The 15,999-nt window shown below is 62.9% G+C and overlaps 1 protein-coding gene across 10 annotated transcripts in view; it reads right to left on the bottom strand.

Annotated features, from left to right (window-relative positions):
* ST3GAL4 (ST3 beta-galactoside alpha-2,3-sialyltransferase 4) overlaps positions 1-12,643 on the bottom strand; it is a 40,316-nt gene extending 27,673 nt beyond the window's left edge. For 2 of the 10 annotated variants that reach the window (XM_059676157.1, XM_059676160.1), the window contains exon 1: positions 12,484-12,643. Coding sequence is in view for 4 of the 10 variants with exons in the window: in XM_059676149.1 (XP_059532132.1) it covers positions 2,961-3,011 (51 nt within the window). In the remaining 6 variants the exon portion in view is untranslated. Of the gene's footprint in view, positions 1-2,960; positions 3,062-3,406; positions 3,533-6,383; positions 6,403-12,483 lie in introns of those variants that run through there. The other 8 variants (XM_059676153.1, XM_059676156.1, XM_059676152.1 and 5 more) reach the window with 6 other exon arrangements.
* Between the last annotated feature and the right edge of the window lie 3,356 nt (positions 12,644-15,999).

The raw sequence follows: 15,999 nt of genomic DNA, 5'->3' as shown, positions 1-15,999 counted from the left end.
AGAGAGAGAGAGAAGAGGAATTGATGTAAAAGAGACACATCACATGGACTGGTTGCCTCCTGCACAAACCCCAACTCGGGCTGGAGGTGGAACCTGCAACCAAGGTACGTGCCCTTAACTGGAAATTGAACCCGTGACCCTTCAGTCTGTGTGGGCCAACGATCTAATCACTAGGCAAACCAGCAAGGGCAGGTGTGGCTTCTGAGGAATTGACTCTGACCCCTTGGCTCATCCTTATCTACGTACCAAATCTAGGGCAGCGAGTCAACTAAGTGAAGTCACCCCAGGCACTAACCTGTGTGGGTCCAGGACAGCCACAGGGGCACCCCCCTCCTCCTCCACCTGCTCCTCATTTTGAAGAACAGCCCTGCCCCAGGGTGGTGGGCCGGGGCTCCCGGGCCTCGTGGGGCAGTGAGCAGAGAGCAGAGCGGACGGGGACTGTGGGCCAGCTGCACGCAGGGCGCTCTCCCAGGCCCTGCGCCACAGGGGTAAACACAGAAGCAGGCCGTGTTCCTGCCATGTATACCGGGGCGGGGAGGGCGCAGTGGCAAGCAAATAAGTAATTTCATGTGACAATGGTCTTTGTGATGAGGCCGATACACAGTGGAGCAGGGTTTGCTGGGCAGCAGGCTCCTCCGGTTCTGTCAGGCCTGGGGGAAAGGAGGCCAAGCAAAGATGCTGGGGGGCTGGGGGGGCGGGGGGTGGGGGTGGGGAAGAAGGTTCCCCACACAGAGGAGAGCGAAGACCCTGAGGCTTTGCTGGGTGTGAGGAACAGAAAGAAGGCCGATCGGTGCATAGAAGCATGACCAATGGACCTAAGACACTGGGGGGCAGGGGAGGCCAGGGGATTGTCAAGGGCGGGTAAAAAAAGGGGGGGAGACATATGTAATACTCTTTGTAATACTTTAAGCAATAAAACAATTTAAAAAAGGAAAAGAAAAGAAAAAAAAAGGCCGATTGGACTGAACGCCAAAGGGCCAGAGTCAATTCCACGGAAACCACACCTGCCCTGGCTGGGTTGCTCAGTGGCGCCACGGAGGCCACTAGGGCCAGGTGATGGAGGGCATCACAGGCAACCCTGGATGGAGCCTGGACGTCACCAAGGTCCCAGGAGAAATCGGGGGGGGGGGGGGGGAGCGGCTCTGTGCGCTCACGTTTAAGACCCCAGGGCTGGTCTGCAGCCACCATGCATGAGCTCATCCATTTGTAAAACACTGTGGGGCCCGCCCGTTTTATTCTGATTTACAGAAGAGGAAACGGAGGACGGAGAGATGAAACTAAGGGTCCCCAGGTCGGACAGCTGGGAAGTGGCGGGGCCCAGCGGCCCGCTCGACTCAGCACCTCTGCACTCTGCCACCCAGGGGTCCAGGGTGCGCGGTCTGGGCTCCATCGGGGCGCTGGTGCCGGGCTGGGTGACTTGGCAAGCTTGTCGGCCTCTTGGCCACACAGATCCCTCGTCTGAGAAACGCAGGGGGCAGGAGGGACTTCTGGGAGGTATGTGAGCCTCGAAACACATCCCCGGATTGACAGGGCACAGCCTCAGTCCAGAGCCCGCACTCGGCCAGGGCCCTGAAGGAGAGGGGTGCTGGCCAAGGCCTCCCCAGCGTGTGGCAGCCCCTGTCCCCTCACGTTCTGCCCGTCCCAGCCAAGGAGGGGTCTGCCACCACCGCTCCCACTTGCTCCCACGACTGCAACCACACTCACCTCTCCTCCTGGCACCCTGGGGCCATGCCACACGCCACATACCACACGCCACATGCCACACGGGACACACGCAGCTGCCCAGGGAGAGGAGGGGCACTGCCAGCCCCTGCACGAAGCCCAGGTCCCACAGCCCAGCCAGGCTCGGGGAACACGCTGGAGGGGGAGGAGCATGCGGGGGGGAGGGCCGGGGGAAGCCACACTGGAGACAACCCACAGGGCTTGGCACAGATCCTCAGCCAGGGCAGAGCTGTGCCCCTCCGCTGAGCAGCACCCTTCTCCCAGCTCCGGGGGTGCAGGGCACTGCCCCCCTGGGCTCCCGGGGCAGCCCCTCTTCGTCTGAGCAGTGCCTCCTTCCCAGAGCGAGGTCCCCTCTCCACAACACGGGCAGCGCAGGGCCACGTGCGGCCCTGGGTCGCTGCAGAGCTGGCTACCACACAGAAACCCCTCCCTGGCCCCACGCTCCCACAGGGACCCCCACTTCTGCAGACGGAAACCTCCCGCTTCCCCCCGGACCTGGGCCCAGCCCGGCGGGACCACTGCCTGCAGTGGTGATTCTGGAACAAAGAGGTCTCGGGGCATCAGCAGCGGAGGGTCCGCTCCCGAATGCCTAGGAGGGGCCCAACCGGGTGAGGACTGCTGAGGGCGAGAACAGGAAAAGGGGGTGCTGTGCATGTGGGTGGGGGCGCGGGGCGGGTGGGGTACCCAGAAGAGAAATGAAACCATCAGAAAGGGGAATCAAGACCTCCGTTTCCTGCAGCAGCCGGTCCCTGGGAACAGAGAAGCCGCTAAAAGAGGCCCTTCTGAGCGTGTGTCACATCAGGAAGGCTTTCCAGCGAGCCGGCTGCATCTGAACTCTCTTCCAAGTACAGCTTAGGACCAGGGGGAGGAGGGGTGGCTGTGTCCTGCCAGGGACCTGCACACCCTCTGGGCTGCACCCAGGGCCCAGGGCAGGGCAGGGGGAAGGCTGGCTGGAGGCTGGCTGAGGCTCAGGTTATCAGAACTGATGCAGGCCCCTTCTGTCCAGGGCGCACCCAGCCCCTATGTCGCCATGAGGAGCCCCACCCACCCACAGCCCCTTCTCAGGCAGTCCCGGCTGAGGGCCCCTCAGACCCTCCCAGCGTCCAGAACCTACCAGCTCTGCACAAACACACCGACCCTCGCTCCAGCACAGGCGTGCACCCCAAAACAAACACGGGAAACCCAGGAACGTGGTAACCGCTGCACACACATGCCTCCCACCCCTGCCTCCAACATACGGCTTCTGGGGGCTGCTGGACCCCCTCGGCCGGGGCGCTCTCTTCCCCCATCCCTCGGCGCAGGGCACTGCCCACCGGGCTCCTCAACCATCAGCTCGGGCTCCAGCAGACTTTGTTTGTGAGGCTGCAGGTCCCTGGAGCTACGAGCCAGGAGCCGGGAGCGTCCAGAGGCGCTGGGAGTGGCTAAGCCAGCCCAGCGGGGATCTCCTCGCCAAGGTGGGTAATGGGAAGCCCTCTGCCCAGCCCCGCCCCGCCCAGCTCCCAGGAAGAACACCTGGGGTGGTGGGCTGTGGGGGAGAGGAAGCAGAGGCGTGGAGACACCGCCTCTCAGGGGTGTCCCCAGGGGGGCAGGGGAGTGTTCTGGGGCAGCCTGTAGCTGTGGGCAGGCAGAGGGGGCTGCCCCAGCGCAGGGCACCCCTGCCCAGCACCCTCGCAGGCTCACTCACCATCCTCATAGCCTGTCCGGCATCTGATCCTGAGCCAGGTGGCAGGGTCTGTCTCCCTGGCCCACCCCACACAAATCCAGGAAACCCCTAGGCCCTCCCCCAGCCACCTGCCTCAGCCCAGACCTTCCAGGCTCAAGCCTTGAGGCCTTAGCAATTTCAGATCCTCCCAGGACCCAGACCCAGGGAGGTGGTTGGAAGGGCAAGACGGGGCGGGGTGGGGCGGGGCCTGGGAGCCGAGCAGTCCAGCCCAGGCTTGTTCGGCAGATCCGGGTTCGCCCACCCCACCTCTCCAGAGAGCAGTGCCCGGGTGGACAGCATACCCCCTGGGAAGACACCATAAATCTAACCGAGGACATGCCAGGGGATAAGCCACATGCCAGAACCTGGGGTCGCCAGCAGCCCCCTCCCCCCCCCCCCCACTGCCCTTTCAGGACCATCCTAGTCCCCAGGGATACGCCCTGTCCGTCCACGGCAGCCTGGGGACAAGGGCCACCCTGAGTGTCGAATCAAATCCTTTCCAAGGAAGAGGCGCAGAGAAACTGAGGCACAGAGAAGAGCAGCCCCTGAGAAAGCGCAGGAGACCCAGCCACCACCGGGCCCTGGCCCCACCTGGAGGCCCCACCATCCTCCTGGCCTCTTCCGGGTGTGTGTTCTCCCACCCAGGAGCTGAGGGGGCCGGGACCCAGCCCAGGGCACCACCCACCCCCAAGAACACGCTGCAGCCCTGCCAGCTCACCTGGCCCTCCGGGCCTGCCAGTCCAGCTGTTCTGGAGAGAGAGTGATGGTGAGAAAGACCGATTGCTGAGGGAGGAGAGAGTGCAGGGCCCAGGACCCAGGGGCCTCTGAAGGGGGTGGGCGAGGGTCTGGAGCCGGAGAATGAGTGGGGGAGCAGGAGGGGCCCTAGGCCGCCCAACAGGGTGCAGGGAGGGGGCAGCAGGTCGCTCAGCAGCACTACGAAGGGGTAGCCAGAGGGGCTTCTGGAGACAGGCCCGGGGCCTGGGAAGAGGGAACAGGCAACCGAGAAGAAAGGAGGACCCTGCCCAGCTGATGAGAGCATCGTGCCCGTACGCCAAGGTTGCAGGTTCCATCCCCGGGCAAGGTACAGACAAGAATCCACCAATGAACGCATAAGCCAGTGGAACGACAAATCCGTGTCTGTCTGTCCCTTTCTCTCTTTCTCTAAATAAATAAATTAACATCAATAAATTAAAGAAAAAACAGTAAAGGAGAAGAACGATTCCCATCTTGATAGAATGTGTTTGGCTACAGGGTGGGGCTAAGGATGGGCTCTCAGGCCGGGCCCCAGCCCCATCTGGCCTCACTCCCCGCCAGGTCCCGGGGTCCGGTCCTTGGACCCTGCGCCACATGAGCAGGCTGGTAGGAGTGACACAGGGAGGGGAAAGAAGGCATCGATAGATAAGGTTGGACGGTCTGGACTTGATCCAGACCTGGAGGCTGGAAGTCGAATTGGAGGGTCAAGAGAAACTTTTTCTCCTCTTCCCGCTCTTCCTCTCCTGGTCTTTCTCTCTCTCATTCCCCTCCCCCTCCTCCCAGCCCCTGTCCCCTCCAGCCACCGGTCCGGGTGTCTCCGTCCCCATCTCCACCTCCTCCCGCCGGTCTCCCGCCCGTTACGTAAGGGGCCTGAGAACACACAGAGGGAGCTTTGTTGTCAAACCACATCCATACAGCGCCGGGTCGAGCCAGCGCAGCTGTTCCCCATTCCCTCCGCCTTGGCAGGGCTGAGACGCCAGGCAGGAAGCCCCACACGCCTCCATGTGGGGGGGTGGGGGGGCAAATGCTGGCCCCAGAGCCCCCAGGCAGCCTAATGGGTGGCCAGGGATCAGTCAGCCTTTGGGTGGGATCCCAGCAGGAGGCCAGCCGGCCCGGGACAGAGCAAAGCCAGCGTCACAGACACCAGAGAGCTCTGTGCTGGAGCAGGGCTGCCCCAGGGACAGGCCTAAGGGGGCGCAGACCCACCAGCGCACCATGCTCTTGTCCACACAGAGACGCATGTCCGTGTCCGCTCACACGCAACCCACGCGCACACTCGCAACGCACGCACACGCATACACACGGACCCATCAGCCCGAGCACGACACGCTGTGTGTGCTCACCTGGGAGGTGTCTGAGCAGACACCTCCTCCATCCCAGCAGGAACCTCTGGGCAAGAGCTGAGCTCTGGAGAGAGGAGGGGGAGGGCAGAGGGCAGAGGCCAGCAAAGCCCCACCGGCCAGCTCTTCTGGGGACCCTCAGGCTGCAGGACAAGCTCCCCCTTCCTGCCCAGGGAGGTGTCCGAGGAGGGGGGGAGGCCCAGGTGCCGACTGCAGGCAACACGGCTTCCTACGCTGTGGGCAGTGCCCCTTCCCAACACCCAGCTGCTGGAGGAGCCATCTCACTAGAAACTTCTGGGGCTGCTCACAACAGGAGGTGCCCTGAGCCCCGAGCCCTGCCAGGCACCCACCCCGCCCACCCAGTCCAGCTGCCACTGTCAGGACAACTTGGATGCGAAGGGCTGGGGGGGGTTGGGGGGGTGAGAGGGGGGAGGACAAGGGAATGAAGGAGGCAGACACCCAGGAAGAGAGACGGCTGAATCCAAGGAGGAAAAGGGAAGGGAGCCAGGAAAAGATTGGGGGGTGGGGGGGGGGAGGGAGGAGAAGCACCACAGAGGGGACAAGAGGAGAAGGGAGTCCACAGCCCAGCCCATCTCTGTGGGGTCGGCTGCCACCTTACAAACACCCGCCCCCCGACCAGCCCAGGAGCAGCTCACTCGCAGCCCCACAAAGCCAGCCCAGGAGCAGCAGGACAGCTGGGCACTGTCCCCAGTCAGCCACGCCCCCGGGGGCTGGAGAAGGGACAGGTAAACGACACCAGGACCTCAGGGAAAGCACAGAGATGGGGACAGGCGGTGGGACGCAGCGGCAGAGGCCTGGCCACTCCTGAGGCAGGGCCCTGCCTGGTGGGAGAGCTACCCTGTGACCTTGAACAGCGAGTTCCACAGAAAGCGACTGAGCGGGCGCCGTGTGCCAGCAGGGCGCCAGGTGCCGGGCCGCACGGGGAGCGTTCGGGTCCTGCCCTGCGGGTCTGAGGCCTCCGCCAGCTCTGAACGTCTATTTCATTTGTGCACCGTGGTCTCGTGAGGCGGGGGTGGCTGTAACCCCCAACGCGCAGATGTGCTTACAGAAACCAGTGACTGGGAGACCGGCCTGGGCTCACACACCTGCCCTCTCCTCCAGGGCCAGCGGGTGGACACTCCATCCCCGGCCCCATCACACACACGGCCAGCCTTTGTGGAGCACGGGGTCGGGGCACGGAGGGGTCATCTGAACGTTCTCGTTCAGAAGTGGAGGCTGCCACCAGGGAGGGGATGCACCCTGTCTCTGGGAAGGCGGTCGCCGCCCCCAGCACTGCCCCCCACCTGTCTGTGATTGGCCAATGGTTCCGCCCCGGCCTCCACGGCTCCTCTGGGCTCAGCTGGGGGCTCGTGTCACAGGAGTGGGGTGTGCAGGAGGAAGGGACAGTGTGCTGGGTCGTCAGGGAGCGTTCAGAGAACAGGAGCTGGATGCTGAGGGCACCCCTGGGGGGACAGTGGGTACAGAGGTGAGGAGGCGCAGTGTACTGCTGGGACAGATGCAGGCTTTCACACACAAGCCTTAAAGCCAGGAAATGGCCTGGCCGGTTGAGCATTGACCTATGAACCAGGAGGTCATGGTTAGATTCCCAGTCAGGGCACATGCCCAGGTTGTGGGCTCCATCCCCAGTGTGGGGCGTGCAGGAGGCAGCCGATCCATGATTCTCTCTCATCATTGATGTTTCTCTCTCTCTCCCTCTCCCTTCCTCTCTGAAATCAATAAAAATATATTTAAAAGAATAATAATAAAGCCAAGAAATCCTCTGTCCCAGCTTCGTCTGGAATTTAGGTGGAAATCCAGCGCGTAAGGAATACCAGTGGGGCTGTCTGGGTTGAAGCAAGAACAGGGTGAACCCCCCTCCCCAGCCCTCACTCCTGAGAGGGCCCCTGGGAGAGGGCTCTACCCCCAGGGCGCCTTTCTTGGCCCAAAATGAGGAGGAGAGGACTGATATCCGAGATAGGGCCTGAAGGGAGGGCTGAGGAGGGTGACAGTGCACGGATGTGACCAGCTGACCACAGCGTGGGTGGGAGGGGCGCGCCCCCCTGGGGGTAGACTCCCGCCCCAGCCCCACCTGGGCCTCCTGCCGGCCCCTCCAGTGTCTTTTTTTTTTATTATTGAATTTTTACAGAGAAGAAGGGAGAGGGATAGAGAGTTAGAAACATCGATGAGAGAGATCGATCAGCTGCCTCCTGCACGCCCCCCAGTAGGGATGTGCCCGAAACCAAGGCACATGCCCTTGACCGGAATCGAACCTGGGACCCTTCGGTCCGCAGGCCGACGCTCTATCCACTGAGCCAAACCGGTTCGGTCCTCCAGTGTCTTTAGGGGAGTGGGCGGGGCCTTCTCTGACAAACAGCTCACCTGTCCACAGGGACACTCTGTTCCTTTGCCCCAGGGAAAGGGGAGGCAAAGCAGGGACACAGGGAAAACAAGTCAGGAACCGGAGCTCCGTCTTCCATCTATTCAACAACAAATATTGATTGAGCGATTACTGGCCAGACACCCTTCCAGGCGTGGAGAGGATGGCAGCGAACACGGCAGGTTCCCGGAGCGCAGGCTAACACGCCAAGCTCGCGGGGAGGAAAACGCAGACATCCCCAAGCCAGTCCACACCACACACGCCTCCGGAGTGTCCCCGTCAAGGTCACCGGCCTGCGCTTGACCTTCTGCAGCGATCGGGAGCCTGCCCTTCCTCGGGCAGAAGCAGACTCCTGACCGTCCAGGTGCCCCTGCCCAGCTCACCTCACCCAGACGGATCCGGAGGCCAGGGAGGCAGGGCGCACGCGATGCAGTTACATCAGACTCAGTGGGACGTTTCTGCTCGTGCGGTCCGCTGCCGGGGACCAACGAAACCAAGTGGGCTCCATCCTCACCTGTCCCAGCTCTCGGTCCAGCAGCCTCTGCCGCAGGAGCACCCCGCTTCACTTCCCTCCCGTGGCCCCAAAGCAGAGGGTCCCCAGCACAAGCCTCTGGCCCCACTTCTCTCCTGCTGGCCCTTCCAGCGGGGCCTCCCTGACCTGAACAGCCTCCCAGGAGCCTCTGGGGCCTTGAGCCGCAGGGAGCAAAGGTGCTCGGGCCTGGCAGGGACCTGGGAACACCGGGCCCCAGGAGCCACCTGGCCAGTGGGTGCTCAGACCCCACAGGGCACGCTCCCCGCCCCCCCCCCCCCCCAGCCCAACGTGTTGCCCTGGTGGCCAGATGAGGCCCTGCAGCCCTGTGGGCGGCAGCCTAGCTGCCTTTCCACAGGCAGGGGAGCAGGAGGGCAGACCAGATGGAAGCAATTACCATTGGGAAAGTGGAGAGTGGGGGCTGGGCGGGGCCGGCTGCTGGGAGGGGGGATGCGGGAGGGGAGCCCTCCCTGCCCAGCTGAGAGGGCTGGCCTCCAGGGATGGGGTTCCCGGATGCCCAGGCAGAGGTGCGGGGTGCAGGGCACCACACAGAGCTCCAGGCTGGGAATCAGGAGGGCACGTGGGCCCCCTAGGTCACGAAGACCCAGAGACCTCGAGCAAACCCCTTCACACCTCCGAGCCCCGGCCTCCTCGTGGGTCACAGGACAGAGCGAGACCAGCTCGGGGAGCGACAGAGACCCGGGCTGAGCGTGCGGGGTTTGGAAGCAGGCCTGGACACGAGGCCCTGCTCGCTGCCAACGAGCTGTGAGGCCTTGGCCACGCAGCCTCATCTCTCCGAGCCTCATCTGTTCATTTATAAACGGGCTTCATGCAGGGGCCGTGCGAGGCCGACACGGAGTGACGCAAGGAAGTGTCAGCGTGACTTCGTTGATTGGGCCAGGCTTTTCATTAGCGCTGGGCTGATGCATGATTAAGGCCTTTGGCATCTGCTAAGCCCCTTTTTACGACAAGGACAGGTGTCGAGGGAGGATGCAAGGGCAGGGGACACAGGACAGACCGCGGGCACAGGCGCGGCAGAAACGACAGTGTACTGGCCCAGTGCCATGCACACTGGTTCCTGTCCTCTTCCTGGCCATCGCCGTCCCCCCTGCCCTCCCCACCCCGGGGAAGCAGAGCCCGGAGCCCTGGCCCACCTGGGCTTTGGTGTGAAGCGGCGGCCACTGAGGGCCTCGCCAGCCTGAGCCTGCCTCAGCCGGGGCAGCAGCCAGCGCGTCAGAGGTGGAGCCAGCACATCGCCTCTCCGCAGGGCAGCGCGGAGGGTGGCGTGGGCAGAGACAGGGCTGCAGATCTCCTGGTCCCAGGCGAGGGGCGGGGACGAGAAGGCAACCTGCAGCTCTGGACACCTGTGTCCCTCCTCAACCCGAAAGGCAACCAACCCAGCCAACTCCCCGTGGCAGAGTTGTGCCCCTGCTGGGCTCAGGGCACCGAGCTGGAGGCCCCACAGCTGCCTGTGGCCCAGGAATCACACAGCCGCTTTCACTTGCTGCTGCACTTGACCACTTCCTCCATCTGTAGGATCAAGAGCCTCTCTCTCTCTCTCTCTCTCTCTCTCTCTCTCACACACACACACACGCACACACACACACACACATACACACACACTGGGAAGGGGGTAGAGGTAGGGCATGATTCCGAGGCCAGGGGTGGCTTCCTTCGGGGGCACTGGGAACACTCCTGCAGGAGAGGGGGACTAATGGCTACAGTCACCAACACCTGCCTCCACTGGCCAGTTCCTCGGGCCACGGGAAGTTTCAGGTCAAGGCCCTGGTCCTGAGAAGGAAGGAAGACCCTGTGGCCAGCAAGCACTGCAGAGAAATCTCACCAGAAGGTCACTGCGGGGTCAGGAGAGAGAGAACAGGCCCTGTAAGGTTTCTGGGGGTCCCACCCCTCGCTCCACAGCCCTGCTCTCCAGTGCCCTCCCTCCGCCTCAGGGTCTGGGAGTTTGGCCAGGCTCCGGCGGCAGCCTCGGTCACAATCTGTGACCTGGCCCTGGGACACTCCGGTACTGATGACCTCCAGGGTCCCTTTCAGGACACTTGTGGGCTGGAACCCAGCTTCGGGATCATTCTGAGGTCGAGGGACCCCTCCCCTGGACGGAGGGTGAGAACCGCGGAGCCACTCTGAGAGGCGACCCCGAGACGGAGCCTGGATAGGGCCTGGGGGGCTGCTGGCCGTGTGGCTCGCTGCGGAATGGCCAGGTTTAGCTGGAGCACACAATGGTCTGGCCTCTCCGTCCCTGCCGGTGACGGGGTGTCACTTTCAGGAAGTGTTACAACTCCAGAAAGGAGCAGAGGTTCGGTTCCACCCAGAACACTGGGTCCTACGAGTCTAAAAAGGGTGGGAAGGTGGAGGGGCCAGGACTGCTTCTGGGGAGTGGGGAGGCGGGGAGGCAGCCCTGAAGGCATCACCTGCTCCTGGGCCTGGGCCTCCACTCTCGGGGGGCGCCCTGCTGTCCGGAGCAGCAGCCCACTCCCCAGCCACAGCCGCCTCTCAGCCCACAGCCCAAGCAGGCAACTCTCCCCTCCCTCTCCTGACATCTCCTTCCATCTAAACTCCCCTCCCAGCTCCTGTGCATTTGGACTCTGGGGGTCCGGCCCAGCTGTGGCTCTCCTCAGTGGACGCAGGGCCCACCGCCCCTAAGCTCTCCCACACAGCGCACCAATGCTGAGGGAGCACTGGGCGTAGGAACAGGAGCAGAGAGGGAGCAGGTCAGAGCGACCTGGGCCACCTCGGTTGGGGGTGTGGGGGAGGGTCCAGACCAGCTCCCAGCAAAGAGAAAAAGCCCCAGAAGTTCATTTCTAGGCACCGAACGGCTGGCACCCCCCCCCCCCCCGGCACCTCTCTAGAATCAAGGGGCAACCCTGAGGGAAGGTGTGGGAGAAACACATCTAATCCCACACACAGACCTCTTCCTCGGTACAGGCACCTTTCAAGCACTTAACGCAGAGCGACCCATTGAAGACCCCCCCACCCTTCCACCCTGGCATATGCCAGGGCCGGGTCTGGAGGAGGCAGGTGGCTGAGCGCAGCTCCAAGGAGGGCAGCACTGGTCTGTGCCTCTTGTGACAGCCCAGCCCATGCCAGACCCGTTCCCAAGGCTCTGAAAGGATAAGTCCGCCTGAACTTGGCTCCCACACTGTGCCTCCCTCTGGCGGGCGGTGGAGAGCTCAGGCTTCCCAGAGAGGCTGTGGGGGTGCCAGCCTGCGGGTGGCTGGGAGGTCAGGCATGCACAGTGAGCACCCCAACACTGCCTAACACCTCAGCCTTCAGGAAGGAGCCCCCAAAGCCAGGCCTTCAGGACCCCGTCTGTGAAACAGAGGAAGCAGCCGATGAGGCCTTAATGGCCCAGAGGAGCCTCCCCCAAGACTGGGGATGGAGGAGCAGCACTCGTCCTGGCAGACATGTTGGCAGCTCCAGGCTGGAGGTCCCTAAGGGCAGGGGCCCCCAGGGGGGCACTCAGAGCAGACAGCTGAGCCCTGGGGGTCTGCCAGCAGCCCCCCACCTTTCCCCAGCTCCAACCCTCCCCACTGCCCACCACCCAGGGAGCTCTGAGCACAGCGACCTTGGCCCAAAGACCCCCACAACGTGGACCCAGGGTCCTGGGCACAGCCAGCCTGCAGCGAGCACCCTCCACCTCTGGACTGATTCTGCTTGGCGACCTTGCTACTGTGCGCGGGGGCCGGACCCAGCAAAGCCTGTCACCTCCAGCAAAGCCAGACCCCGGGTCTCCTGGGTAGGTGGGGCGGCGGTGAGAGGAATCGCGGCTAAAGGATGCTGAGGGCGGGGCGCCCCTGCCTGGGCGCAGGGTGAGGGCTGGAAACTTTCCGGGGCAGAGGACCGTCCCGTTTGCGCCCTCCAAGAGCCGGAGAAACGGCTTCCCGCGAAAACGAGGGAAGGGATTCCAGGCTTCGGCCGCCCCCCGGGTCCGGACCCGGCGGCGCCCACGTGCCGGCCCGACTCCCTCCCGGGCGCGCGGGGCTGGGGGCCAGCAGCGGGCCCGGCGCTTCCCGTTCGCGCGGGCCGGGTGGCGCGTACTCACCCGGGCGGGTGGGGCGGGGCGGGCGGGCGGCTCCGCGACTCCGATCCGCTAGGCGCGCGGCGGGCGCACGGGCTGGCGCTGCGCTCGGCGGGTCCCAGTCCCGGGCGCGGGGCCGGGCAGCGAGGGGGCCAGCCTGCGGGAGGCGGGGGCCGGGCCGAGCCCCGCGGGGCGGGGCGGGCCGGACACGCGTGCGCACAGCGCCGGGCGCGGACCGAGGGCGGGCGGGCCCGGGAGGAAGGGCGGGCGGGCGGAGGAGGAGGAGGAAGGGCTGGGCGATGGCGCGGGTGGGGTGGGGATGTGGTCGGGCCACTGAGGCCGAGGAGGGGCGGTGGGAGAGCCACGGAGCGGCCTGAGAAAGGCGCCTGGATGGATGTGCCGCGCGCGCGGCCTCCGCACACCCTCCCGGGAACAATGAGCCCCAACAAAGGGTTCTCGGCCCTCTCCACGCGGTGAGCCTGCCCTCCTCACTGCTCACTCGGGAAAGTGAGGCAGGAAGAGGGAGGCCCCCGCCCAGTGCGCAGGGGCCGAGGGCCCTGGCCCTAGCCTGCACCGGCCGCCCCCAGACGGTTCCCTCCGTACCCCTCTTTTGCACACCCTGCCTTGGCCTGGAGGCGGCTTCTCAGTTTCTGTTCCTCGGGGAAGGGGAAGGCGCCAGGCATTCTGTCTCCAGGGAAAACCACATCAGGCCCCTGACCCTAGTTCACTGGGCCCAGACACCCCCCAATCAAGCCTGGGAACTACCCAGGCTGAAAGCCTGGAATCACCTCCAGGACAATCCTCCCATCCCCCAGCCCCCAAGACGCTTGCATAGGTGAACAGTGTCTGCTGAGCCGCAAGTGTGAACAGCCCCCGTGGGTGCTGAAGCCTCAGAGGCAGGTGTAAGACCCAGCCCCTGCCCCCCCCCCCAAACTTGTCATCCAGCCGCAGAGCAGGCCCTCCCTGCAGGCAGGGCAGGATGTGACTAAGTGTAAAGAGTGGTGACCGTGAAGGGGTTCAGAGAAGTACCAGCTCAAGACTCGCTGCAGCTGATACTGGAGGGCTTGTCTGTTGAGAACGTAACTCAGGAAGCTCTTAGAATGAACTGCTCGGGTACAGAGAGCAGAAGGTGCGTGAAGAGTGGGCCTCCGGCTCTCCCACGGGACTGTTCCGTCCCAAGTCATAGCTTACAGGGTTTTTTTTTCTCCTGTTCACCAATGTCTTAGTTATGTTTAGAGGCCCGGTGCACGAATTCGTGCACAGGTGGGGGGGGGTCCCTTGGCCTGACCTGTGATTGGGGCCCATTTGGGCCAGGCTGGTGGAGAGAGGGGGGATGGGCCATGGGAGGTTGGCCAGCCGACCGGCTCCCCGATCTGCCGATCCAACTGTGGGGGCTGGCCGGCCGTGGGGAGGGAACATGGGAGGTTGGCCACCGGCCCCACCTCATCTGGGCCAATTGGGGCTGACTGGCTGCGGGGAGGGTCTGGGGCAGCCGTGGGCAAACTATGGCCCGCGGGCCGGATCCAGCCCGTTTGAAATGAATAAAACTATTGAAAAAAAAGACCGTACCCCTTTAGGTAATGATGTTTACTTTGAATTTATATTAGTTCACACAAACACTCCATCCATGCTTTTGTTCCGGCTCTCCGGTCCAGTTTAAGAACCCATTGTGGCCCTCGAGTCAAAAAGTTTGCCCACCCCTGGACTGGGGGGAGGTTGGCCAGTCACGGGAGGTTGGCTGTGAGAGCCAACTGACCACCAGGGGGCAGCTACTGTGTTGAGTGTCTGCCCCCTGGTGGTCAGTGTGTGTCATAGCGACCGGTCATTCCGGTTGTTCGGTCGTAACAGTCGCTTAGACTTTTATATATATAGATGGTGCCTATGGCTGTTCCATCCCAAGTCATAGGTTACATGGTGTGTGTGTTTTTTTCATTTCACCATGTCCTCATTATGTTTGAGTGGTGCCTTTGGCATTGTCAGTTAAGCATTCGTTCAACAAACATTTATTGCCTGTCAGCTCCAGGGGGCCTGGCAGTAAGTGAAGTAGAAGGAACACAGTGATGACAGCCCTTGCCCTTGGCAGGTCCAGAGGAAGAGGAAGGTCCTCCCTGCTTCACAGGTGGGAAAACTGGCCCGAGATGAACGGAGGGACAGGCCCGCTTCTCAAGGCTGCCAACGCGGGGATGAACTAGATCTGAACAGTTTGCCGTTCTTGCCATGAACCACACACGCGGCCAGGAAGTAGGGCTGAAGGGCCAACTTTCGCTCCTGGAGACCTGACGCACAACTCTGCCTCTGTCACGAAATGGCTTTAGTTTTACTAGAGGAAACAAAGGGAAAGAACTGCTATTCGCAGGGGTACTGTTGGTATTAAATTAGGCAATAGTTATGAATTTGCCAGGAAAGTATAACGCGTTACAGAAGTGGGAGCTGTTATTACGAAGGTGGGCCCCTCCCCTAGCCAATGCGCTGTATGTAGGTCCCTCCCTGCCCTCCACCCCCTCCCCCACACAGAGGTTATCCCAAGCCTGGTTAGTGGGTGCCCAGAAGCTAACTGTAATGCCGACTCCTCCCCTTAGCCACAACGTGCTTACTCATGATCTTCCCCTCCAGTTTCTTCATGGCACAGCCAGACACTGAGCGAGCTGCCTAGAGTCCGTATCATCTGCGGTGCAGGAGGCAGGAATTCCGGTGCTGCTCCATCGCAGGCACCGGGTTCTGGAGCCCCACCCAGCCCCGTTGCATCCCTGTGGCCCGTTTGCACGACACGGTCAGCTCCTCAGCAAGAAGCACTGTGATGGGCCAGCAGGGCTTTGGCTGCTGGGGGCTGTTGCTCTCCGTGCCAGCTGTGCCAGGGCTGGGTCAAGACAACCTGAGCAGCAGCTGCCATGGTCCTCCATGAGCCACGCTGCCTCCATTGCCATTTCCTCTGCCCCTGTTTACCTCCCAGTCTGTCTCTGCTGTGGAGGAAGTGGCGGGCACCTCCCTGCTGGGGGTGGGAGCGGAGGAGGAGACAAAGTTGCAAGGTGCATGGGGAGGGCAGGTGCCTCTAGCGCCAGGAAGCCCTGGCCCTGCCCGGGGCAGGCAGTGGGTTGGGGTAGGAGGCCTGGAGCCATTTGACAAGGGTGCCTGGCAGGCTGTTGGCTCCCGTCCCTCACATGTGCCACGTTAGCATCCTGCCCACCAGCAGGAGGGAACGGCAAGATGCTGTTTGAGGAAAAAATAAACCCAATCCAGCATCTCAGACGCTTTTAAAAATAGCAACTCGGGATGGTATTTCAGCTCCTATTTTTATCAGATTTGTATGGCCGGACCGTGGAGCCGCGTGGTTCCCAGGGTTCTCAATGGCAGGGACATCGCTGTTGTCGTCTTAGAAACCTGCCCGCTGGCCGGGGCCACAATGCATTCCAGGAAGCTTTAGGCTGGGAGCGATCCCAGAAGTCACGGCACCCAGCTCGCGTCTCTGTTCAGGGCCGCGATCCATTCAACACAGCGAGTTAGTTGGTGGCTTGCTTTTCGCCTTAACGTCTCTTGGTTGCC

This window comes from Myotis daubentonii, chromosome 19 (genome assembly GCF_963259705.1).
Source record: "Myotis daubentonii chromosome 19, mMyoDau2.1, whole genome shotgun sequence".
Classification (NCBI taxonomy): domain Eukaryota; kingdom Metazoa; phylum Chordata; class Mammalia; order Chiroptera; family Vespertilionidae; genus Myotis; species Myotis daubentonii.
This window is presented reverse-complemented; position numbering and strand designations above follow the sequence as displayed.